Source organism: Globicephala melas, chromosome 6, assembly GCF_963455315.2.
Source record: "Globicephala melas chromosome 6, mGloMel1.2, whole genome shotgun sequence".
NCBI classification, from domain to species: domain Eukaryota; kingdom Metazoa; phylum Chordata; class Mammalia; order Artiodactyla; family Delphinidae; genus Globicephala; species Globicephala melas.
The window spans coordinates 19,765,660-19,792,242 of record NC_083319.1 but is presented as its reverse complement, the minus strand read 5'-3'; the positions used below and the strand labels follow the sequence as shown (position 1 = coordinate 19,792,242).

Sequence of the window (26,583 nt, the reverse complement as noted above, 5' to 3'; positions counted from 1 at the left end):
GCCAGGGCCCTCTCCAGTTGCGGCAAGCGGGGGCCACTCCTCATTGCGGTGCACGGGCCTCCCACTTTCGCGGCCTCTCTCGTTGCGGAGCACAGGCTCCAGACACGCAGGCTCAGCAGCTGTGGCTCACGGGCCTAGTTGCTCCGCGGCATGTGGGATCCTCCCAGACCAGGGCTTGAACCCGTGTCCCCTGCACTAGCAGGCAGACTCTCAACCACTGCGCCACCAGGGAAGCCAGGGAGGCAGAATTTAGATGGTGACCAGTTCACACACCTGTCCCAGGATCCCTTTCAACATCCAGTCAGCAGGTAGGAGACCTCCAACAGCCCATGAATCTTGCTCCCATGCCCCCAGATTGTGTTTTGGGAAATTAGGCAAACTAAATAGAGATCTTGTGTGTCTTGCTCAGTGGTACCCAGAACAATGGCTGGCACTCGGCAGGCACTCGGTGTCGATCTTTTGATGAATAAATGAATAAACTAATTTTTAGTAGCCTGCTTCCTGGATGCTCACTTGTCTGATGAATGAGGATCCTGCCTGGGCAGCATCAGCTGCTTATTCCTCAATCACTGCTCTGCTCGTGTCCCCAAGCACTCCACCTCTGCCTCTGGCAGAGCATGAAGACAGCTATATCTGCCTAAATTAAAATTGCACCCATATTCTGACTCGGCAAGTCCACTTGTAGATAGGCAGCCTGTGGCATGTACCCGGCACTGTGGCTATGACCATCCCAGCAAGGCCTGTGAGCAAGAGTGGGAATTCCCCTTACATGTCCACGAGCGGAGAGAGGCAAAGGAAAGAAAGCCTTCCTATTACAATACATGGAGGTGTGTGCGCACCCCTTAAAAAGAAACCAGACAGAGAGGAGTGTTCTGGCATGAGGTGAATGCCAAGGAACTTTGCTGAATGAAAAAGCAGGGTGTCCAACAGAATAGAACAGGCTCCCTTTTGTGGAAATGCACAGTGTACACATCTGTCTATACCTTTCTATGGAAATGTACGCGAGGTTAGTGCTTTTCTCAGGGAAGGGGTTAGTTGTCACTGTAGGCACCCCTGAAGTCTCGAGTGATGGTGCTGGGGGTGGCAGCCAACGTCTAGTGAGCGGCCATCATGTGTCCTGCAGTTGTGTACACTTCACACCAATTATCTGATTAGAGCTTTACACAATCCCATGAAACAGTATCATCTGTTGTTTACAGAAAACTAAGGCACAGAGAGGTTAAACACTATAGCGAAGATGACCTAAAAAATCGGAGACACCTGGCTTAGAGCTCAGGGAGCCTGATCCCCAAACCGATGCTGTTAACACAGTGCACATATAACTTTTCATTAAAAAACAAGTCCCTAAGAAATTTCTGGTCCAAATATTTCTTCATCCACCGGGTCCCGTGACTGTCAGACATGGGCTGGACCTCAGAGGCAAGCCGCTGCTCTCAAGACGGGGAGACCGAGGCTCCGAGGGGGGTTGGAACTCTTTCCGTCCGGGGCGCGGAGACCACCCCCCCCCCGCCCCCGCGCCCCAGAAGCGACGCGCTTGGTCGGCGAGCGCCGAGGCGCCTCCCGGCGTCCCGGGAGGGAGCCCGGCTTATGAAAGGCAGCTCCCAGCTCGGTTCCGAAGCGGGTCTGGGAGCCGGCTTCCCTCTGGGCCCCGAGACGAGCCCGGCGGGCGGCTCCTCCCGGTGGGGTGACCGCGCGGGGCCGCCCCGGCCCGGGGGCGGGACCCGGGAGGGCGGCGCGCGGCGCGGGCGGCGGGCGGAGCGCGGGCAGAGGTGCCCCGAGGCTGCGGCGTTGTGGGGCGGCGGCGCCGCCCGACCTTCGGCGTCCCCGGGACCCCCGGGCGGCGGTGAGGGCGGCGACGGCGGCGCGGACGGGTGAGTGTGCACGGGCCCGGGGCGCGCCCCCTGTGTTTGCGCGCGGGCCCGGGCGCGGGCGGCCGCGAGCCCTGATTTGAGCCGCGCGGGTCCCGTGCTGCCGCTGGGCTCCCGTGTCTTGGTCTGGGGTGGGCGCCGCGGGCCGCGTCCGCGTTCTTCCTGCGCCTTTGGGCCCCATTTCCCTCTGTCGTGCGTGGGAGCTGCTCTCGGGCGGCTCCTGGGAGCCGGTGGGCTTGGGACAGTGGGAGTGATTTCAGGGTGAAGGAGGCCCAGAGGCAGCAGACCCGGGAGGAGACTTGAGGGCAGAACCTGAAGCTAGACTCAGCTGCCCAAGGCCAAGGCCAGATGCGGCGGAGCATCCCTTGCCCGAATGAGCTCGGTTCCATTGTGGCTCCATCCCCCACCTGGCTCCTTGACCTTGGAGAGTTCACTTTCGTTTCTGGGTCTTAATTTTCTCATGTGGAAAGTGGAGAGCTTGGAGCCATTGTCTCTCAAGGCTTTTCCACCGCAAAACTACTGTGACAGACCCTCTGTGGTCCCTTGTTGGGACTTTCCAGTTTAACAAAATGAAACCTGACTTGTGAAAACTGTAGGAGTCCCCTTCTCCCCCAACACACACGAAGGCACACATGCACACCCCTCAGTGAGGCACAGGGCCTCCTGGGGAAGCTGGGCACTCAATGTCTGCAGAAATGGAGACCTTTGCTCAGCGGGACTTTTAGGATATCTTCCTTTGCAGAGGCTTGCCACTCAGCTCAAAAAGATGGATAACTGGAAGGTCTGGTTAAGTGGAATCAGCAGTGGGAGTTAAGGAAGCTGGGGAGTGGATGACCCGTTAGTTACAGGAACCTCAGGGCTGTGCTCACTCCCTGGCTCTGACTCCACCCCTGGTGCCTCTCCCTCCCTCCCTTGTCCCCTAGGGCTAGTGCAGGGCTGAGTGGGGTGGCAGGTCAGGACACACTGATGGGTGATGGGTCAGCACCTGCCCTTGGCCAGTCTTGCCAACAGCCCTCTTGCCCTCTGCAGCCTCCAGGTTGGATGAGGAGCTGCAGGGTGAGTGCAGAGGCTGCCCTGATTGGGCCCATCCTGGCCTCTGGTTTGTACCTCTCCCTACTTGGTAGCCCCTTCTCTTGCTCTACCTTTGCCAAGCCAGGAGCCTCTTTCCCTGCTCCAAGAAGCCTCCTGAAACACTCTTCCCTCATTCCAAGGCGCTGCCGGCTCCCTCTGACTGCCTTCTTTGGTCATTGTCTGTCTGTTATTTCTCTTTCTCTGAGTTTCTCTTTCCCACCAGGTGGTGGTACCCAGCAGGGAGGGCTGAACAGGGACTTAAGATTTTATTTCTGGTTTTATAGTTTAGAAAGCACAGGGCCTGGCACTAGAAGGTTCTTAGGGAGTGTCTGTGGAGTAAAAATAATGATTGCTATATTCCTTTTTGCCCCGTGCTGCTCTCGAGTGATTCAGGTATGAATTCTTTAAACCTCACAACAGCCTCGTTACATTATTCCCATTTACATGTGTAGAAACTGAGGCAGATACAAGTCACTTGCTCCAGGTCGTACACGTGGGAAGTGGCAGGACTGTGCAGGTTGCTTTTATCCATTATGCTAAATGTCCTTCAGGTGAATGAATTCTCCTGGTTGGGACTTTGTGGAGGCTAATTGGGCCAACTGGGGTGCTGGGATTTCTTCTTCCCAAAGACAATGTCTAGTTGTGGGATTTTGCAGCTAATGAACCTCCATGCAGTCTGGAAGGATGTCTGTGCAGCCCCAGCTTGTGGGTGGTCCCTCCTGCCTGGAGGAGGGAGGGTGGGCTCAAGGACCTTTCTGAGATTCCAGTACAGCTTCTCCGGGCAGCAGGTTCCTAGCTATGATGTCCCTGGGTTCCTGGTCTGGAAAATGGATCCAAGGATTCTGTTTGTCTCCTGGGCCTAGGATATAATCAGGTGAGGCAGCAAAGGGCCTCAGTTATTGCCAGGTGCAGGGCAGACATCCTTGGGCTGTTGTTGCTTTCATGCCTCTTGGGGGGTACAAGATAAGAAGGAGGAATTAAGGGGTGATATGACTGACCGGTACTCAGTGATATTTGGGAGTGCCTGCTGTGCGCCAGGCTTGGGCTAGGTAAGGGGAGGTGGTCCCTGCCATCCCACAGCTTGGCAGTTCAGATGCCAACTGGAGCTTGTTACTAGATCACACCTGGGAAATGCAGTCTCCCTCTACCCAGTCTTTTTTTTTTTTTTTGTGGTATGCGAGCCTCTCACTGTTGTGGCCTCTCCCGTTGCGGAGCACAGGCTCCGGACGCGCAGGTCCAGCGGCCATGGCTCACGGGCCCAGCCGCTCCGCGTCATGTGGGATCTTCCCAGACTGGGGCACAAACCCGTGTCCCCTGCATCGGCAGGCAGACTCTCAACCACTGCGCCACCAGGGAAGCCCGACGCAGTCTTTTTTAAGGCGGTTTAAGGAGGAGGCTCAGCGATAGCCAGACCTGGGTGCTGAGGTTCAGGGGCATGGGCATGAGGGGCTTGTATTCTGCAGCGGGATAGCCTGGTCCATCTCCTGTCTCCACAGCTCCCAGCCATCCCACCTTGGGCAGGTCATGTCACATCTTTGGCCCTGTTAAATGGGAAAAACCTGTGAGGAAATGGGCCTTGTGATGAGCAGGGTACTGGATGCCATACTTATGTTTCCTTATGTTACCCCCACAGCAGATATGCCAGATAGGCCTCCCTGAACCCATTTTACAGATGAGGTCAGAACGGCTCAGGGAGTTAAGTACCTGACAGTGAATGTCCCAGAGCATGTGAGGGCTGAGTGAAGGTTCAAATCTAGGTCTTTTGGTGCTAAAATCCTTGCTCTTTTCTTTTCCTAACGTTTTGCTGCTTTGTATAAACACGGCTCCCCATGATGAATATACCTATCCTGTACTCAGTCAGGAAGGGAAATCCCAGATGCCTGGGAGTGCGGCCTGGTCAGCTCGTGAGTTCTCTGTGGGTCCCTCGATGTGTCTGAGCTGGAGAAGATCCCAGAGCAGAGGAGGTCTCAGCCAAGGCCTTGAAGGGTTTTAGCCCTTGCCCCTCACTCCCTCTGAGAACGTTCCTCAGCACGATCAGCAAGTTCACAGTCCAAGGGAAGACTCTGGGTGGCTCTCACTGGTTTGGTGATGGCTTTGGCCTTGAGAGCCTGAGGAGCAGGATCAGGCCTGAAGTTCTTTCTTGTGATGTTGTTTTCTGAAGGCAGGCGAAGCTGAGCTGGCTGCTCCAGGATGCACCACAGCTCTGAGAAGGGGAAGCAGAAATCCTGCTGGCTCTGCTATGGCGTGTGAACCGCAGATGGACCCCGGCGGGGCGGCTGGCCCCTTGCCCACCTCCTCCCCTGGGTGGAGCGCCCTGCCTGGCGGGAGCCCTCCTGGCTGGGAGCAAGGTAGGAAGGATCATGACCCTTAATTCCTTCCTCCCCTATCCCCCCAGGATGCTGAACTGGACTCACATAGTATGATTGAGGGGAGGGGAGCGGAGGGGCACAAAAGTGTCTTTAGATAAGGGTGGGCATTTGGGGATGTGTTTCCAGGCCACTTTCTGTCATTTCTACTTCTTCTCTCTGTCACCAACTCCTTAGATTGCCCTCTGCCAGGATCCCTGCTGTAGCTTTCTAGCACCTTTCCTCCTTGCCTCTTCTGTTCTCTGCATGGTGTCTCAGAGAGATTTTTTAAAATGCACAGCCAACCAAATCGCTTTCTGTTTCAGTGTTTCCCATTAGGCTCAGCATGAAGATCTATCATTCTCCAGCTTGCCAGGCCTGCCTAAATGGCTCTTGCTGCCCCTGTTCTCTGTTCCTGCCATGCTGCCCTGCCCCAGGACCTTTGCGCCTGCTGTCCCTGCTGTGTGTTATGCCCTTTCCCTGCCTCCTTTTCCCTGCTTAATTTCCATCCATCCTTCAGAGCTAAGTTCAGATATCCCTTCCATGGGGAATCCTCTCCTGATGGCCCAGCCTAAGCCGGGACCCTCTGATATATTCCTGTTTCTCCCTATAGCAATTACCAGTCTGTAATTAAATAATTACCTGTGTAATAAAGTGTTGAATGTCCAGTTTCCTCACTAGAATGTAAGCTCCACGAGTGCAGGGTCCCTGTTTTGCTTTGTTCATCACTGTGTCTATAGTACTTAGCACATGGCTTGGCCCATAGTATTATTATTTTTAAAATTTTATTATTATTTATTTTATTTATTTATTTTTCACGGCATTGGGCCTTTGTTGCTGTGTGCAGGCTTTCTCTAGTTGCGGTGAGCGGAGGCTACTCTTTGTTGCAGTGTGCAGCCTTCTCATTGCAGTGGCTTCTCTTGTTGCAGAGCACGGGTTTTCGGCACCCGGGCTTCAGGAGTTGTGGCTCACGGGTTCTGGAGCGCTGGCTCAGTAGTTGCGGCGCACGGGCTTAGTTGCTCTGCGGCATGTGGGATCTTCCCAGACCAGGGCTCGAACCCGTGTCCCCTGCATTGGCAGGCGGATTTTTAACCACTGCACCACCAGGGAAGCCCTTTGCTCATAGTAGATGCTCAATAAGTATTTTGTTGAATGAATGAATGAATGAATGAATGAGTGGCTGGGCATAGGCAAGGGGAGATGGCATTTTGCATTGTGGCTTGTTTCTTAGATGATTTAAAACTTAAAAACAAGGGTTCCTTTTATGACTACTGTTATTAGGAAAGCAGTTCACATACACACATACCAGTAGAATGAAATGGAATGGAATAATTTACCTTCAGCTCTTTGAAGATATAGCTCTACTGGTTTTTGGCAAGCCAGTTCTTGCCCCTTTATAGGAAATAGCTCCCTGTACACACACACACACACACACACACACACACACACACACACACACACGCACGCACGCACACACACACACAGGCACGCACGCACGCACGCGCTTCTTTGGTAGCTTTTTAGATCCTTTTTCTTAGCCTAGGTGTAAAAACAAGTATTTCTAAGTGGAGGACTTGCAGTTCTCACATTGAGGAGCAGATGAGAGAGATTATTACCAAGAATCCAGGAACTCATGGTTTGAAAGGGAAACAGAGACACTATGAAAAGTCCTCACATTGCTCAGGCAAACACTGTCCTCATAGTGCAAAGAGCCAGGCTAGGGGAGTGGTTCACAACCTCCATGCCTGGGATCCAGCTCAGTGTGTGTTTTCTGCTCTGTGCTGTGCAGTGGAGGGCTAGTCTGAGGCTCCGCACAGCATGACTGCCTGCATTTTGTATGCTACCCTTTCTCTTCACTTCTTCTCTTCTTACTTTCATTTCCCCTGGTACCACCAGGCAAGCTGGTTCTCCTTTCCGAGGTTCAGTTTCCTTTTCCATTGTAATGGTTTTCCACCTTCTAGGAGTCTTGGAGGATTAAATGGAATCACGACTGTGAGCCTAAGCCCGTGCCTGGTGCATAGGATGGGATCAGTCCCTGGAAGCTATTCTTATCGCATTTTATTGTTCTATTTTATTTTGGTCTTGATCTTCTTTTTGTCTGTTTTCCCTCATTTGCTTATTTTTAATTCTAATTTTATCTTTTCATATTTTATTTTATGAAGCCACTTTAAATCCTTTCTGGAACAAGGTGTGGGAAGGTAAAAACCAACACAGCTAAACTGGTGTGCCTTTATGGTAACTTAGGAGCTTTGACAAGCTGGCTTTTAAATTATGACAACAGTAGCAGCCAGTCATTCAGTACCCATTTTGCACCAAGCGCTTAATTTTCATCATCTTAATTATTTGCAAAATCCTCCACAGTGGATATAATCATCCTCTAAGGGGATGGCCAGGGATTAAATTGTTTCTTCAAGGTGCTCTGTTAGTGAGAGGCTGAGTTACCATTTGAACCCCAAAGCATCTAGCTTGTGCTTTCCCCACCTCATTTACACAGGAAGCATTTATTTAGTGCCTACTGTACACCTGGCACTGAACCCAGCTCAGGGGATTCAGTGATGTGCAAAACCAATGTGGGAGTATATAGTCTGATGGAGACAGTGGACTTTAATCAGGTAATTGCATACACATGTGCTCATCTTCAATAAGCATAAAGGAGGAGAGCATGTAGTTATGGGCAGGTTTATCAGACAGATTTGATCTGCTACGAGTTTAGAATGTCAGAATCGCTGGGCAAGGGATTAATAAGCTGGAACACAAATGATGACTTGGATATAACGGAGTGAGGCTAGGTGGATGTGTTCTAGGGAGAGAGCCGGAAGAGCATGCACAAAGGCCCTGGGGTGGGAGAGAACACTACATGTCCAAGGGGCTAAGGAGGCTGGGGTGGCAAGACACAGAGTGAGGCTGAGGCTTCAAGGTGAGCTTGGCAGGAGGCTAGTTCTTCGAAGGGCCGGGGGAGCTTGGTAAGGAGGTTGGTTTTTGCCAGAGGACTGGGAGGCTCTTGAAAGTTTTACTCAGAGAATTTGTATTAATCTGATCTGTGCTCTGGCTGCTGTGTGAATGCATCGTAAGAGGAAAAGCAGGTTGGAGAAACCAGTTAGGAGACTACGGCAGGTACAGGGAGAGGTGAAGGGAGCCTGGCCTAGGGTTGTGGTGAAGATACCAAGGGGTGCACGGAGCTGGGAGAGATTTTGTTGGCCCAGGTGGCAGGGCCCAGGGATGGATGGGGTGAGGGGTTAGAGGAGCGTTTGGGTGGGCCAGGGATTCCCAGGAAGGTAGAGCTAGTCATTTTGCTTTAAGACTCAGGGATTAACCCCGAGCTGGGTCCTGAGCCAGCAGGTAACACATTCATGGTTTAATCCCTTCAGTCCTGCCTCCTTTTCTGAGCAACAGCTACAGAAAACGTGCTGAAATATTCAGCTCCCAGCCCTGCGTGGCTGAACGCTGGGATCCTAGAATCTCAGGGCTGGACTACCCTGCAGCAGCTGCCCTGGCTGCTCTCTGGTGGCTCCCTGGGCCTCATACGTGATGGAAGGAGATCTCGGTCCTTCTGTTCAGAGTTTCTCTACTCAGAAGGGAAGTTGGTTTGGCTTCTTTCTGCTGCCCTTCCTCCCTGGACCCGAGGGGATTTCACTGTAGCTGGCCTCCCTCGGGTCTCCTGGTCTGGCTTCATTGCAGCCCTGCAGGGCATCCTCGAATAAATTTGATAGCCATTGTGACAAGCCTGAGATGATGTGTGTTTTTGAGGTATGACTTCACTCGATATATGCTTTTAAAATGTTGAGCGAGTGCAGAGACACGGGGGAGGGCTTGCCTGTAAGTCAGCAGATTAGTTTTCTGTGACTGTTGTAACAGGTGCCACTAACAGTGGCTTAGCAAATGCAGTTCTTCTCTTACAGTTCTGTAGGTTAGAAGTCTGACACTGGCCAGACTGTCGGCTCACAGCCTGACAGCCCTGGTCAGCAAGGCTGCATTCCTTTAGGAAGCTCCAGCAGAGAATCTGTTTCCTTTTCTTTTCCAGCATCTAAAGGCCACCCACAGTCCTTGGCTGCTGAAGCCTTCCGCCATTTGTTTTTTTAAATTTTATATTTATTTATTTACTTGGCTGCGTCGGGTTTTAGTTGCAGCGTGCGGGCGGCACACGGGCTTCTCTCTAGTCGTGGCGCGCGGGCTCTAGAGCACTTGGGCTTAGTTGCCCCGTGGCATGTGGGATCTTAGTTCCCCGACCAGGGATCGAACCTGCGTCCCCTGCATTGGAAGGCGGATTCTTAACTATTGGACCACCAGGGAAGTCGCCTTCTGCCATTTTAAAGCCAGTAATGTTCCATCTCTCTGTACCTTTCTTCCGTAGTCACATCCCTCCTGGCTCTTCTGCTGCCTCCCTCTTCCACTTTTTTTTTTTTTTTTTTTTTTTTTGCTGCGCTGAGTGGCATGCGGGATCTTAGTTCCCTAACCAGGGATCGAACCTGTGCCCTCAGCAGTGAAAGCGTGGAGTCCTAACCACTGGACCACCAGGGAATTCCCTCTCTTCCACTTTTGAGGATCCTTGTGATTACAGTGGGCCCACCCAGATAATCTAGGATAATCTCCCTATTTCAGGCCAGCTGATTAATACCATTAAGTTCACCTGCAACCCCCATTCTCCTTTGCCGTGTATGATAACGTATTCACAGGTTCTGGGGGTTAGGGTGGGGACATCCTTGGGGGTTCACTGTTGTGCCTACCACATTGTTACCTCTTACTTAGACTCCGAGCCCACCAGGGATGTAAGTTGTTTGGTTGCACTTCCTTTGCCATCCTCGAATAAATGTCTGCTGGATCATCTCCTCAGTGTAATTAGTTGTTCAATCTCTGTTTAATTATCCCTTGTGAGGGGGAGCCCACTACCTCCCAGACTTTGTGTGGACAGAGCTCACATTCTTGAGAAGTTCTTCCTTTGATGGTCTCAAATAATGTCCTAAAAGCCTCCGGCCTCAGTTCTGTCTCCTAGGAGCTTTCCAGTCAAGTCCAGTCCTTCTCCCGTAGGAGTTGGAGGATGGCAAGTCCCTCCTCGCCATGAGAATGTTCTCAAGGCCAGAGGAGGTGATGCCGTCAAGGTCTGGGCTCACCCAAAGTCCTTTATTGGTCAGCCCGATGAAGCTCCTGGTCTGCTTTCAGAGCTCCACAACGGCCAGGTCCTCACAGTTCTCCGGATTGACAATACCTGTGCACCCATCTCCTTCGATCTGGGAGCCGCCGAAGAACAACTGCAGACCTGGGGCATTCAGGTGAGCGCTGACTTTATGGAGTCCTTAGTGCTTTTTCTTCCATCCATCCATCCATCCATCCACCTGTCTGTCCGTCTATCTATTCTATCATCCAATTATTCACAACATTTTTATTAAACACCTACCCTGTGCTCAACATGGTAGGGAATATAAGGAAGATGTCCTCTCCTTCCAATTAATTAACTTAACAGATGTGTGTTTTGGGGTGTCCACCCTGTGCTGGCCACTTAGGCGGTCACTGAGTACTACAGAGGTGACTAGGTCCCCGTGCCTGGTGTCACACTGCTCACAGAGCCCAGTGGGTGAGATAGACATGCGTCAGGTAAAGCAGAACAGTATGGTATAAGTGCTGCAGTAGAGGGATGCACAAGACATTGAAGACACTCACAGGAGAAAGTGATAAACTCAGCTCAGGGAGCAGTGGTTATGAAAGTGTCCGCCTTATAACTAAAGCAGCCCGTTATTATACTGGCAAAATGGGTTTATTCGGTAATAGCAGAAAGTTGCAATTCGGGACAGGCATGCTATAGTAAAAACTGGGCAAGTCTGGAGAAACGAAGGAAAGGACTGTTGTTTTATAGAGGTTAAAGAGAAGTTGGGAGGGGCTCTTGTAAACAAGGAGGCCAGTGGGGGAAACTGGGGGTTCCAAGTGTAGTGGCTTTTCATTGGCTGAGTTGTGACAGCCTCTGGTTGGCTGGGCTATTGCCAGGCGAGGAGAAAATCTTCCTCCTGCTGAGGTAGTAAAAGGCAGAAACCGACCTTCTTCCTGTTGGAGATGCAAGGTGATTCTCTTCGCGTTTGGAGTCTGCGGATGACAATGAGTGGTAGGGCATGAGAGCACCTCCTTCTGGCCTTCCCAACTCCAGTATAAATGAGATTTCCTTTATTCATTCTAACAAAAGCTTTGCAGAGGAGCAGATACTTGACCTGGGCTCTTGAAGGAAAAAAAGGAGTTTGCTGGGTGGACAGGAGGAAGGGCATTTTAGGAGAAGGAACTGCTTCTGCAAAGGGAAGGGTGCGTGAATTCATTAGATGATAATGCAGTACCTTCAAGCATAGTGATTCGAGGCATAGGCTTCACGGGGGTTCCTAGATCTGGATGCAGATCCAGCTCAGCTGCTTACTGCCTGGGTGACTTTAGGCAGGTGACTTAACCTCTCTGAGCCACAGTCTCATCATCTGTAAAACGAGGGCAATATTAATACCTATTACACAGGGTTTTTGTATGGATTAAGAGAAGTAGTGCTCGAGGAACACTTGCACTGGCCCTGGCACATAGTAAATGTTCAATAAATTGTGGTATTGCTATTAAGTTCCCACAGGTGTGGTTCTTGCTCTTCTCAAATCCTCCAGCATGATTAGGCCTTCATCTTCACTGCCCAGGGAGGATTATTTATGGCTGAGGAAGCTACATTGCTAATTTTACCTTGAAGACTTGAGAGTTTACTCCTTTAAAACAGAATTGCATTATGGTTTAAAACAACATTTTATCACCATTAAAGGGAAACTTTCCAAGTTGACAGTACTAGCCCCACATCAGCACATGAGCTGGTTTTGCTTCCCACGCTTCCTTTCAGCCTTTGTACAAAAGAACATTTTTCTTAAACAGTTGTCTTCAGATTGGGTTTTCTTAACTGATGAACAGTTTACATCTTGTTCTACCATGTTCCTAAATATCTCTAATGATTAAATTCTGTGTTCTTAAGCAATCCATTCTCATCGGACCTTTGCTCTCTGACATTTTTTGTTTGGGCAGGAAGATGTGAATTTTCAGTATCTTGGACTGTATTAATAGTTATTGATGGTACAGTTTGAGAATAACACTTGTGTATCAAGTGTTCACTACGGAACCAGCACCGGGCTTGTGTACACATACACTTAGACACACGTATCTATCTAAGTAAGAGAACAGAGGCCCCCAAAGATGTCCAGATAATATGTGTCTACATACTATACGTATATTTATTGTATTTATTGTAAATATTGTATATGTATTATCTTATTTAATATGCCTGTCACCTCTACAAGTTGTACTTTGATTATCCTCATTTTATCTTATTTATTTATTGTTAAAAATTTTATTATTTTATTATTGATGGCTGGCTGACTCCATGGCCTGCACCTTAACCATTAGGCTATCCTGGATCTGCTGTGAGGTGCTGAGCCTTGGGCTACAGGGATCCCTCTCCTGGATGTCCTCCTGGATCTCGAGCTGTCCCATCTCCCCAGTGGTGCCTGTCCTTCTCTGAGCTGGAAGCTGCACCCTGTGATTGCCACGCCGTGCTCCATGCTCCCCATTCTGCCTTTGGGGGCAGCCAGGAATGCACCTCATCCCCCTTCCACGTGATAGCCACGTGAACTGGCCACAACACCCCTGCTGGTGGGAAGGAGTGGGGTGTGGTTCTCCGTGGCTGACAGGTCTCTTTCCCTTGGGTGGCCAAGCAGGTCCCGGCTGAGCAGTACAGGAGCCTGGCTGAGAGTGCCCTCTTGGAGCCCCAAGTGAGAAGATACATCATCTACAACTCGAGGCCTATGCGGCTGGCCTTCGCTGTGGTAAGAGCGAGGGAGGCCTCTGAGGCACTGCTAAATTCGGCGCAGTGCCCTGGAGCCTGTTGGTGTGGGTCACGGGTTTGGGGGCTGGTGGCTGGGCTGCCTGGGAGAGAGCAGTACACCTGGACCTGGGTTTGGTGTAAGAGGAGATTCATGGGGGAGAGTTGTAACCAGCTCCCCATGCAGAGGATGGGAGGCAGGGTTTATTAAGTCCAGAGCTGGGGGATTGGGAATCTGTAGACCCACCACTGAGGCTCTGGACTCAGTGTCTGGCTTTGTCAGGGCTTTCCTCCTCTCTGGCACTTGGTTTCCCCATCTGTTCAACAGATTGGTCTATTTCGGCTCTAGTCACATATGTGTGTGTGTATACATATAAACATATGTATACTCCTATATATGTACGTAAACACACACAGGCAGACAGAATATGGCGCAGCCAGTGTTGGAACCCGGGCACTCTGGTTTCTGCATCTGTGCTCTTAACCACTGTGACCTGCCACTCCTCTGCATGTATAAATGGTCAAAAAGCACTCTTGACTCCCATGTCCTGCTTCTGGGAGGGGAAGGGATGGCCACTGGCAGTTACTGATTTCCTAAGAAGTGCTAGGCTGTTACATAGGTTATCTTATTAACCCTTATAACAACACTGTGAAGTAGGTATTATTATCCCCATTTTACGGATGAGGAAACTGAGGCCCAGAGAGTTGTTACAACTTGTCTAAGGCCACCTAGCTGTTGAAGGATGAACGTGGGCTTCTGATTCAAATTTATCTCACTCCCAAGCCCCCCCTCCCTTTTCTGTTTTATTTGAATTCAGAGTAAGCAAGGATTTGGAGTGGCTATTCTAACCCCTTGCCTCTCCCTTTGCTTTTGAACAAAGAACAAGGGCCCATTCCCACAGACCACCCCAATCTCCCGCCCCCATCAGTCTCTGACTGGCCTTGTGAGCTCGCGCATCCATGGAGGGCGTCAGAAGTGGCCAGAGGGTGTCCCTTGGAATGGAGCGGCTTCGTTTGAGGACTGGTGTTGCTGATGGTGCCCTTTCTCTGGCTTCTTGCAGGTGTTCTACGTGGTGGTATGGGCCAACATCTACTCCACCAGCCAGATGTTCGCCCTGGGGAACCACTGGGTGGGTGTGCTGCTCGTGACCCTGGCTGCCATGAGTCTGACCCTGACTCTTGTGCTCATTTTCGAGAGACACCAGAGGAAGGTAAGACATCCGGGGACTCCAGCCATGCTCCCTCCAGAAAGGCTGTGTGGACAGGATAATCCCAAGTCAGATTTTTCTTTTACCTGCTTCAAAGAATTTCCCCAACCATGAAAATTCACCCTGGCCCATGTGCCCAGTGACTAAAAGAAATCAAATCACACGTGTGATTAAATCCTTCCTGTTTTTCTCTCTGATGCCTGTGGGGTGTTTTTCTGGAAGCAGGCTGTGTTTTGAGAGAGTCTGGGAGCGGGGAGGATGACACTTTGAGGCGACTGAGCCCTTCCATGCACCTCCTCTGCCTGGGTGCTCGCCACGGCCCTGTGAGCGAGGGTGTTTCCTGGACCCACCTCACAGCATGGGGTACCTGGGGAGAGGTGGATGGACTCTACCTGGTGCTTGGTTGACAGTTGTGTCTCATTTAACCCCAGTAACGGCCTCTGAGGCAGAGAGTGGGTGGGTGATCAGGGAGTTTAGGTAACTTGTCCCAATCCCACTCTGAGTGGCAGAGTGGAGGTTCAAAGCCTGAACCCTCTGATTCCTGATCTCATTCACAAAGGAGATCGATAGCCCCTGGCTTAATGTATGGTTTGCTAATTGTCTTCTGCTTCTTCAACATCTGTCTTTTGTTACTGTTGAGCACTTCATATGTGGTAGGTCATCTACTAAATGCTTTACATCCATTAACTCATTAAACCCCCCAGTAAACCTCTGGGTAGAGGCTTTTACGTTCATTTTGCAGGTGAGGAACCCGAGGCTCCGAAAGGCCCAAGAAGTAGTCCAAGGTCATGCTGCTAATAAATAGCAGAGCTCGAATTCAAGGCCAGGACGCTCAGATTCCAAGCCACATTCTCAGTCTATACCCAACTCTATTGGTGTTCTGTGGCTGTAACAGATAACCATAAATGTAGTGGCTTAAAACAACCGAAATGTGTTGTGTTACAGTTCTGTAGTTTAAAAGTTTGACGGGGCTGGGCTGCCTCCTTTCTGGAGCCTCTAGGGGGGGAATCTGTTTCCTTGTCTTTTCCAGCTCCTGGAGGCCACCTGCGTTCCTTGGCTCATGGCCCCTTCCTCCATCTTCAAAGCCAGCAGTGGTGGGTTGAGTCCTTCTCGCATTCTTGACTCTGAGTCTTCTGTCTCCCTCTTCTACTTTCAAGGCCCCCTGTGATTACATTGGGCTGTCTAGATAATCTGGGACAATCTTCCCATTTTAAGGCTAACTAATTAGCAACATTAATTCCATCTACACCCTTAATTTTTCTGTGCCAAGTAACAAATTCACAGGTTCTGGGAAGTAGGATTTACACATCCTTGGGGGACCCTTATTCTGGCAACCACCCCTCCGCTATCTTTCCAGCTGCTTCAGAAGCTCCCCTAGCACCTGGCACAGAGCTGGACTTTGAGATCTTTAGCAAACACTCCACTCTTGCCTCACTCAGGAGGAGAGGGCGGGATGTTGGGAAATGTGGTCAGGGTTCAGGGGTATGAGTTCCATTTAGTGCCTGTGCTCACAGGGACAAATAGGAACTTCATGGCTTAATCATTCTGAAAGGATCTTTGTCGGGCTTTGCGATGAGGCTGACAGAATAATGCTGCCCTTGGGCTCTGCTGAAGCTCTCATGGCCCCTGTGTTTGGCCTATAAAAAAATCAGTGGGGCTGGCTGCTTCTGCAGCAAGAACCTTCTCTTGGGGAGGAGGAAGAAGCAAAGTGCCCTGCTTTATCAGGAGCAAGCAAAATATCTGGCACCTGGCAGGTGCTTCACGGAGGCAGTTCAGGGAATGCCTGCTGTGGCTCTCTGCCTCCTTCCTCCCTTTCTTCCTTATTCAGCTGGCATTTATGAAGCCTCCGCAAGTGCCTAGGAGATGTGCCAGGCACAGGGCACAGAGACAAACAAGACCCTGGATCTTTACGTGTAGGGGCAGCGTGGAGGCCCCAGGTACATAATAGCCCTTCTGTCATCACTGTTTGTTGATCCCCTCCAGTATCCTTACTTTCTCATATGACCATCGTTTAATGAGCACTTATTATGTGTTCTGTGTTTGGGGCCTGATATCCATGCCCAACAACAACCTCACAAGGAGGCAGGGTACCTCTGCCATTTGCTAGCCCTGCAGCTTGGGGTGATTTATTATTTAACCTCTCAGGGCCTTAGTTTTCTCATCTGTACAATGGGATAATAATTTTAGCTCCCTCATAGGATTGTTGCGAGAACTAAATGACTTAATAATACATGCAACGTGCTTATAATCTTACTTGGTGTTACATAAATGCTCACTATGTATCAACTGTTATGATTATTTACTCTTCACTAGTGGTGAAACCAAAGCTCAGAGAGGTTAAGTAACTAGTCTGTGGTCACACAGCCTTGCTCAGGTCTTCCTCTGAGCCTCAGCTCAAGGACTTCTTTATCCTCGGATCCCTCATCTCTCAGGACCATGCAGATCCCCCTTCCTGACCATTGTCAATCTTACTGTTTGTGTCCTACCCGCATCACATAGCATCCTTGAGAGCCTCAGCATTTGTACACACTGCCTTGTTTTCCCCTTGTTTGGGTCATTATTAGCCTTTTTCAAGATCAGAAGGCTTATGAAGGCAGGCAAGACTCTGTCTTTTATCCCCTAGAGAGTAAAACACATCACTAGGGTATGTTGAAAATTCCTAAAAATATTCGTTTGTGGCCAACATGGTACAGTGGAAAACATGGTGTTTTCAGTTGAGTATTGTCATCATAAAGATATTACTAGGTGACATATATCGAGTGTTCATTCTTCCAGGTGTCCTACGTGTATTAACTCATTTCATCCCTATTCTAACCCTTATTGTTAGGGGGTGTTATCTCCAATTTGGACGTGAGGGTGTGGAGGCAGAGATGGTGACTAATTTGCCCAGGGTTATATAGGTAGTTAAGAGATGGAGTCAGGACCTGAAATCTTGGTGATAGGGGTTTCTGAAAGGGTGAACACCCTTGCTAAAGTTCTAGGCAAAACAAAATATAATCACCCCTTGATTTTTATAATACAGGCAGACTTTGGAGATACTGTGGGTTTGGTTCCAGACCACTGCTATAAAGCGGATATCACAGTAAAGAGAGTCACATGAATTTTTTGGCTTTCCAGTGCATATAAAAGTTATGTTTACACTAAACTGTAGTCTATTAAGTGTGTAAAAGCCCTATGTCTAAAAAAAAGCAATGCACATACCTTAGTTAAAAAATAACGCTAGTGGAAAGATGGCGTCAATAGACTTGCTCGACTCAGGATGTCACAAACATTCAGTTTGTTAAAAAAAAAAAAAAAAGGCAGTATTTGTAAAGCGCAATAAAACGAAATGCAATAAACGAGGTGTGGCATTCCTGGAAAATTCAATGTATTTTAAAACCTGTTCACAAAACACTTTAGGTTTATATGTAAAATGGAATTAGGTTGGCCAGTCAGAGAATTATGAAGAGAGTTTTTCACATGTGCTCGTGCCCAGTGGGACATTTAGGGTTCAGGTAGGCTGGGGGACAGTTCTTCCACGTGCAAAATTCTCTGTCATGGGACGTGGCCTACAGTGGAAGTCATGTGTTTAGCATCCCTGGTCCTCGTCCCTAAATGCCAGCATTGCCTGTCCTGTGCCTGTGACAACCGTAAGGGCCTTCTCACACATTCAGAAGCTCCCTACAGGGGTCCTTCCTGTTTTGGGGACCATTGGGTTGCCTTCTAATTGCATCTGAAAGTCCTTGTAGGGTCTTATAGAGCTTTGGGTCCTGTCACCCTTCCTCTCCTCTCCTGCCCGGTCTGCTTAGCACCTACTTTGTCATCCATGGCGTCAGTTGGTTCTGGTGGGAAAAGAAGGAGATGGATTCCCAGAGCCCCCCTCCGAGGGCCAGTCACTGGGTTAGGTAGTGTGGAAAGTAGGTGCTTTATTTCCACGATCGATGCTCAAAGCTCTCCAACCCCCTCCTCCCTCAGATATGTGTGGCCCCCGACTGTGTCCCAGGCACCGGGTTAAGTGCGTCACACACACAATCTCAGTTCAATCTCACCATGTTCCTAAGGGCCGGAGATGCTTTTTATCCTTCCTCAACAACTGAAGAAAGCAAGACTCAGAAGGGACACATTTGTCCAGGGCCACACCGCCGGGAAGTAGCAGAGCTGGGCTTCACCCGAAGCTCTGACGCTGTTGAATTTATTGTCCCAACAATGCCACAGTCTGTTTTATGGAGGAGACAATGAATGTGTCTTGGAGACCAGGATTGTCCCGTGGTGCCTCGGGGAGGGACAGTGTGTGGTTATTGCTCAGGCCCAAGAGCTCCCCGGCAGCATGGAGGTTGGGCCATGGGGCTGGCGTTTGTCTTACAGGCCAACGCCAACACGGATCTGAGGCTGGCGGCTGCCAACGGAGCCCTCCTGAGACACCGGGTGCTGTTGGGGGTGACAGACACGGTGGAAGGCTGCCAGAGTGTGATTCAGGTACTGTGTCTCGGAGTGACCTCTCCAGTGGACCCACTTTGGGGCTGGGCTCTCCCAGTCTGTGCAGTGTCTCCCGGAGTCTGCTAATGGAGATGGCGTCGGCAGCCCCTCCTTCCTCTCTGCTCCAGTGTTTCTTTCTGGAGACTCCTCTCTGGGTGGTAACCAGCAGCCTAGAACCTCCACGAGGCGGGGCTGGAAGGGAAGCTCGGCGACCATCCAAGCCACATTCCTCATTGAACATTTATTCAGCAAAGAGATGGGGCCTCCTCTGTTTCGAGCCCTCAGTACCCAGACAAGGTCCCTGGGGAGGCAGGTCAGACCCTGAGGGCCTTGTCCTCCTGGCATGGTTGTTTTCTTGGCCCCAAGGCAATGGGGAGATCTGAAGTGACTAGAGAGGTCACACAGTGGGTCTGGGACACAGCTGGGCTGGTTGAGGCCCAGGGCGCCTGAGCCTGGCTGGGGTCTGCCTGGGAGGATTGATCAATCTCCTCAGCACCACGTCCTCATTCTTAGCTGCTGAGGGGCCCAGGGTGTGGGTACGGGTGGGCCCCCAGCGGGCACAGGGTTCGACATTTTCCAAATCTGCACACGAAGCCACTTGTCTACCAGACCCCATCGTGCAGGGGGCGGGGGGGCTCTGGGAGAGAGCAGAATGGCATGCTCACGCCGGAGACCGGGATGAATCTGGTCATCCCCAGAAGGGCAAGCCTGCAGCGAGGAGGCAGGAGGTGAGGCCCGTCTCAGAGATGGAGAGTTCAAGGTCGGGTGGGCTTTGGCCTCAGCAGTCACGGCTGCTTCTCTCCCCAGCTCTGGTTTGTCTACTTTGACCTGGAGACCTGTGTGCAGTTTTTGTCCGACCATGTTCGAGAAATGAAGACGAGCCAAGAGGTGAGATACCTTAAGTGAAAAGCAAAAAAATAAACCAGGAGGCTAGGTTGTATAGATTGCATTACCTCAGCGTTGGAACAAGTGTCTAAGGAAAAGTTACTTGGAGGGAAGAATACCTCTGTGGAGTCATGGTTGTTTTTGCCTAGGGAATTATGGCTGTTTTTCTCTTCCTTTTTAAAGAATTTCTTTTTAAATAGAATTATTTATTTATTTATATTTAATTTTTGGCGGCGTTGGGTCTTTGTTGTGGCGAGCGGGGGCTACTCTTCGTTGCGGTGCGCGGGCTTCTCATTGCGGTGGCTTCTCTCGTTGCAGAGCATGGGCTCTAGGCGCTTGGACTTCAGTAGTTGTGGCGCGTGGGCTCAGTAGTTGTGGCTTGCGGGCTCTAGCGCGCAGGCTCAGTAGTTGTGGCATACGGGCTTAGTTGCTCCGCGGCATGTGGGATCTTCCTGTTCATTTATAACAACAACAATAATAAAGATTCTGGCAGAGGAAAATACCGTATATTTAGATGACTTTCACTCGTTTGAAATCCTGAATGTTTTGAGAAGGAACGGGGAGAGTTTGCTCCAGTTCCACAGAGGAGGAAACTGAGGCTCTGAGAAGCCGCATAGCTGGTTGGTGATGCCAAGTTTGGAGCCCAGCTCGCCTGTCCTCGAGCCCTGTGCTTCTTCCCTGGGATCCATTTTCGGGCCCCTGCAAGTGCTGTAGTTGGCTTTGAAGTCAGGATCGTGGCTTAGCCCTGATCCGGACCCATTGGTTCCTGTGTGGCTTTGGGCAATTCCTTTGAGCTCCAGTTTGCTCATCTGCAGCATATGGGTAAAGATTCCCACGTCCCAGGCTGCTTTGAGGAGCAGATGAGAGCATGGAAGGAAAAGTGCTTCTGAACATACTTTTGCAGGAATGATCTGATCTCTCCAGAGTCTCCTGAGGTCAGCATCTGAGTCTGTAGACGGTCTATCCGTCCTGTGTGGGTCTGCGGCTCAGGGAACCACCCGGCATCCTCCAGCCACCTAACTTAACCACCGAGCCCCTCTCTGTTTCCTTTGCAGTCCTTGCTGAGAAGCAGATTGAGCCAGCTGTGTGTTGTCATGGAGACTGGGGTGAGCCCCACGGTGGCCGAGGGGCCGGAGAACCTGCTGGAGGAAGCTCCTCTCCTGCCCAGCAGTCCTCGTCCCACGGAGAGGCCACTCATGCAGACCGAGCTTCGCCAGCTTATTCCTGAGGCTGAGCCGGAGGTAACAGGCACCTGGGCCAGTCAGGTCCCCTCCTCCCCAACCAGGTGTTTGCATAGAGTCCGTGTGGGGCTCTCAAGTTCTAGATTCCTGGGGACATGCCTTTACTGGGTTGGTAGGGACCATACACGTCTTCTAGCCTACCAGTTTTCAATATTCTTTTCCTCACCCCAGCACTTTAAAAGATAGCTTAGAGGAATCATTTTATACTTATTGGGTGCCCCCTCACCCCATTTAAAAAATATCTTGGTATTCTTTTGTGTAGTTCTATTGGATATGTAGTTGCATATTGATGGATCATAGCCTACCTAACCATAAACACGTTGATGAATATTTGGGTCATTTTTAAATCTATCAATCAATTTATCATCTCTCCATCCATCTCCTTAAATTGCAGTTGGATATTTAAATCTTGTATGCATCTCTGTTGAATTCCATTTCCTCCTGCTCCAGAGTTCTGTTGGGTCCTGCCACCCAAGCTGTCTGTTGGGTATGGTCAAGAGCTAGTAGACCAGAAGTCTGGTAATGTGGTTTGCGGCTTGTGCAACCCTCTTCTCACCATGAGGACAGACCCACTGTCTGGGTCTGCAGACAGTGAAGGGCGACCTGCGGCAGGGTGTGATACAGGAGAGCACTTGCATTTTATTTTTAGCCAATAGATTTGGGGATTAAAGGTCCAAACCAGCCCAGACTTTCCCTTTTGCATGGATGGGGAGTGGGGGGACCTGCAAATAGGACCATTATGAGGGAAAATGATAAATATATTAATCTCTTCAAAGAGCTGAAAAGATTGATAAGATCACGTTCTTTCTTGTGCATGCATGTCTGGGTTTATGTGAAATAGCTCATTAACTATGATGGGTCTTTTAAATTATTTTTTCAAATTCATTCAAACAAATAGTAATACAATTTCCTGTCATGAATATCAAGTCTCAGTGTGTGTGCACGTTTTTAAAGTAGCTGCCCTTATAAAATAGCAAAGGAAAATACAAGCAATGCCCAAGTCTCAACGTGGGCCAGACTGTCATATTTCAGGAGGACCCCAGTGTGTGCAAAAGGCGGAGAAACAGTTATAATGACCTCTTTCATTTTCACAGGTTTTTATCATGCATAAAATTCTTTAGCATATCCTCTGAAGTATAGATTATCTTCCCTTCTTCCTTGATGGGTGAAGTAAGCTTCCAAGAGGTCAGCTGACTCACCGAAGGTCGCAGAACAAGGGAGAATGTGGCAAAGTCCAAGGCAGAAACCAGTCCTATGATTCTCAGGAGGCCAATTTCTTGTCACAGTTCTTTGTTTCTTATGTTATCAATTTTAGAATAAATGGGCGGGAAGACCAATCTGAGTTAGTAAGTGGCAGTCTGTTTGACGTTTTCAACATTTTTCTAGCACAAAGGATAACTCCAAGGAAACACGGCTCCTACAGAGCTAGGTGGAATTTCTACGTTTTGAATAATGATAATGGTAGTGATATTGATGCCATTTATTGCGAATCCGGTATTGGGCTTTCTATCCATTAGTGCTTTTAGTCCTCACTCCAGCTCAACCAGAAAGGTGCTGTGATTTTCTGTCTTACTGATGAGGAAGTGGGCTAAGCGAGGTGAAGTGACTTTGCTCAGGGTCCATCCCAGGGTGGCTGAGCTGACATTCCCATTTGGCCCTTTTGATTTAAAAGCCTATTCTTGACCCCTAACTGTATTGACGTAAACAGGCTGGGTGTAACCCACACTTTACTTCATTACATTCAGACTGGACACAAGTACTGTGAAAGACTTCCATGCCACACAAAAGAAACTGGAGCATCTTTGCTGGAATCCCAACTGCCAGACAGGTGGATGGAACTTTAGAGACCAGATGTGTTAAGAGCATGCATTAAATACAATTAAAAAAATTTTTTTCCTCTTTTTCACTTTTTAATTTTTTTCACTGCAGTAAAATATACATAGTATAAAATTCACCGCCTTAACTATTTTTAAGTGTACGATTCAGTAGCAGTAAGCGCATTCACATTGTTGTGCAACCATCACTACACCCTCCTCCAGAACTTTTTCATCTTCCCAAATTGAAACAGCATACCCATTGAATACAAATTCTTTTACCTTATCCAGCCCCTGAAAACCACCATTCTACTTTCTGTCTCTATGAATTTATTGCTCTCTGCGCCTCATATAAGTGGAATCATACCGTATTTGTCTTTTTGTGCTAAATCCAGTTTTGATAAGCACTTTTAATATAGGAGTACTGTCTGAAGCAATTCAGCAGGTACTGCTGTGTATGACTTGAAGAATCCTGCCGTCAGAGGGGTATTCCCCCAACCATGCCTCCATTTACTGGTGATTTTCTTCAAGTGCATTACCTTGATGTCATGTACTTTACAAAATCACAGACACTTGAAACTGGAAAAATGTGTGTGTGTGTGTGTGCACGCACAATTGGCTGGTATAAACCAGTGGTAATTCCTCTAATGCTTTGAGGCTCCCTAGCTTTTTTGTGCACATTATTATCACCTATTAGCCGTTAGGTTACCACCTCAGAGATGTGGAAACTGAGGCTGCAGGAGCTCCACAGAGCTTGAGAGCTGGAGTTCCAGACCAGATTCAGGCATCTTGCAGCTGTCCTGGGTGAGGGCCTTGCCGGGTTCTTCCTAGTGAGCATTACTGCTGGTCCAGGGGTGTAAGGACCACTTGGCATACCCCTCATGCTTTAGACACTTTTCTGTGGCCCTCACTCTGCTTCCCTACCTCTTCCAGGAAATGGCCCAGCAGCTGCTGGCAGTGTTTGGTGGCTACTACATCCGGCTCCTGGTGACCTCTCAGCTCCCCCAGGCATTGGGCACACGACACACAGACTCTCCAAGGATTCCATGCCCCTGCCAGCTCATAGAAGCCCACATCCTGGGCACAGGGTGCTGCCCATTCCTGGGCAGGTGACCTAGGGACGAAGGTACTCATCTTCTTCCAACGCTGAAGGTGAGAAGTCAGGGAGGCCTCAGGAGCCCAAGGTGGCCGACGGTGAGCCCTAGGCGAGGAGAGCAGCATCTGGGGGCACTCTGAGGCTGTCAGTCACGTCAGCACTGCGAATATTGTGCTCACTCCAGGACCCTGCACGAGAATGGCTTGTCAACATCCCACACTGGCCCCTGGCCTTTGCAGAAGCCGATGGTCCCACTCTGAGGTACTTTCTGTGCTGCTTAGAACTGTGGGCATGGATGAAAGGGCCACCCGCACATCCCTTTCATTGTCTGGAGAGCCCAGGAAATGTGAAGATGACCAGCCTGGACTGAATGTGTGTCCAAAGCTTGGTCTCAGGTGATGCTTCTGTCCCCACCCCCTTCTTGTCAGATGGAAACTCAGGGAGGACACTGCTCTTTGTGGCATCGCCTTGGGCCCCTTAGATTATAAGAAGCCTCTTCCCAATCTGAAGTGAAGAAGTAAATTCTGAGAATGTTCTCCATCTTTAAGCTGTTTCTTTCCTACGTTTTCTGAAAAAAGATGGCGCTTGGGCTTGTATGCTAGCACACAGGCCTTGAGGAGTAGGAAACAGACGGCCTGTAACTGCTAATGGGAATATTTGGAAGAGACTGATCCTGTCTGATTGGAGGACATATTTTGTTCACAGCATGCTTGCTTGTGGGATGGTTTCATACTGCAGACAGAGAATGGCCGTGTGTTCCTTGACACTAACACTGTCCTGGAGTGAAGCGTAATCTGTCACTTGTGGAATTCCATGAAGAGCTCAGAGGCTGCCGGGTGCTCTGCTTCTGAACAAGTTTGAAGACCCGTTGTTCCCTAGGCCCAAATCCAAAAGCCCTAGCCTGGCATTTAAAGGCTCCCCAGCACCTAAGACCTGGCCTTCATCTGCAATTTTGGCTTCATCGCCCATAAAAATCCTTCGTAGGTTGAAACTCTTTTCCTGGACTGACATACCTGTTCCTTTGTATGTGCTGGACTCCTATGCATGCTTTTGTAAAAAAAAAATTTTTTTTAATTGAGGTATGGTTGACGTAAGATATATACAAGGTTCAGGTGTACAACATAGTGATTCACCATTTTTAAATGTTATACTCCACTTATAGTTATTATAAAATATTGACTGTATTCCCTGTGTTGTACAATATATCTTTGTAGCTTATTTATTTTATACATGGTAATTTGTACCTCTTATCCCCTCCCCCTATCTTGCCCGTCCCCCTCCTATGCCTGCTTTAATGCTCAGCTTTCCTTACCCCTCCTTCAGGAAGCCTTTCAACATAGCCAGACCTGCCACTCTCTGCCTCCTTTATTTTTTTATTTTTATTTTTTAAAAATTACCTCTTAATCCATGAATCCAAATCATCTCACTTTTTTTTTTTTCCCCACGCCACGTGGCTTGCGGGATCGTAGTTCCCCGACCTTGGATTGAACCGAGGCCACCGCAGTGAAAACACCGAGTCCTAACCACTGGACCTCCAGGGAATTCCTGACTCTGCGGCCTTTAAATTCTTGATGTAGTTGCTGCTTTTACTCATGTTTTATGTTATTGATTCTGTTTTCCTGTGCATATACCTATTCTTCTAGCTAGACTATAAGCTCCTCAAGGACAAAGACTGCACCTTGTACTTCTTGTGCATGACCTGGACTTGCTAAGGAAAAAAATCCTGTGGACTGAGTGCTTTGTCATCTCTATAGTAGCTTTTGCAAATTACTCTCTGTACTCAGTTGAATGATGAAGTTGTCACAGACTGGGGTTCTGGTCCTGAACTGCCACTTTTAGCTATGTAACTTTAGGCTGGTCCTCAGTCTACACATCTGTATAGTGGGTAGATTGGATGATTCTTAATGGCCCTTTCAAAGCCAAAGATCTGGGAATTTCCATCTTTTTCTGTTCCATTTTAACCCTTGGCCTTTCTCTCTGTTATGCCTTTATCTACAATGCAGAAAGGTTCTATAGACCCACACAGGTGAGGTGTCCCAGACCTGATACCCCTTTGGATGGAACACTGGCCTAGCCAGCAGGAGAGCTGTATTCTCATTTCAGATCTGCTACTTCTTAGCAGTGTGACCTTGGCTAGGTTAACCTCTCTGAATGTCAGTTCACTCTATAAATGAATCTGGTGAACATGAAATGTAATTATGTGGGTGACTTACCATGTAAGAGATGAATCTGACTGTTCACTTTCTCTGGGCCAGAGAAGAGAAATCATGTACATAGACTAGCCCTTGGAAATGGCTCTTTTAGGCGTTTCTCGTCAGCCGACAAATGCTGCGGCCCGCTTTGCTCAATGAGAATTATTCATGAAGGCGATCACTGTCTTTCTCACTGTCTTGCCACAGCGGAAGTGTGGGCTGTGAATGTGATCAATAGTAGCCCATATTTATCATCCAACCATCAAACCCTGGTAAGTATAATAGCAGAGAATAAAAATGTGTGTTTTGACCAAACAGCAGTTTCTCCACTTGACAGCCTCCTTAAAGGACCCTCGATGTGTTGTTTCCTGCCTTTTCCTCTCTTTAGAGTTTCTGGTGGTGTCACCCAGTGGGTAGGGCATTCAGGTGTGCCCATGAGGTACATTTCTTCTCATTTGAGCCTCAGTTTCCTCTTTTAGAAAATTCTGTGATCTCTGTCTTGCCTGCTGCACAGGGTTGCTGTGAAGATGAGATTCCACAAAGGAACGTGTGCGCCGTTTCAAAGCTCTGTGTTGATGGCGGGCGTGGAGCT

The 26,583-nt window shown here is 49.3% G+C and overlaps 1 protein-coding gene across 3 annotated transcripts; it reads left to right on the top strand.

The window, feature by feature from the left end:
* The first annotated feature begins 1,758 nt into the window (after positions 1 to 1,758).
* TMEM268 (transmembrane protein 268) lies at positions 1,759 to 26,583 on the top strand. 3 transcript variants are annotated; one of them, XM_060300568.1, is made up of 9 exons: positions 1,759 to 1,871; positions 5,101 to 5,287; positions 10,442 to 10,551; positions 12,994 to 13,104; positions 14,162 to 14,311; positions 18,653 to 18,763; positions 19,571 to 19,651; positions 20,704 to 20,889; positions 23,637 to 26,583. In XM_060300568.1, the coding sequence occupies exons 2-9, from the start codon at positions 5,179 to 5,181 to the stop codon at positions 23,814 to 23,816; spliced, it is 1,038 nt and encodes a 345-aa protein (XP_060156551.1). In that variant the 5' UTR covers positions 1,759 to 1,871; positions 5,101 to 5,178; the 3' UTR covers positions 23,817 to 26,583. The 3 variants fall into 3 exon arrangements, with proteins under 3 accessions (XP_060156551.1, XP_069901790.1, XP_069901791.1); XM_070045689.1 differs by lacking the exon at positions 1,759 to 1,871 and adding an exon at positions 2,802 to 2,924; XM_070045690.1 differs by lacking the exon at positions 1,759 to 1,871 and adding an exon at positions 2,803 to 2,924 and having other exon boundaries at positions 12,997 to 13,104.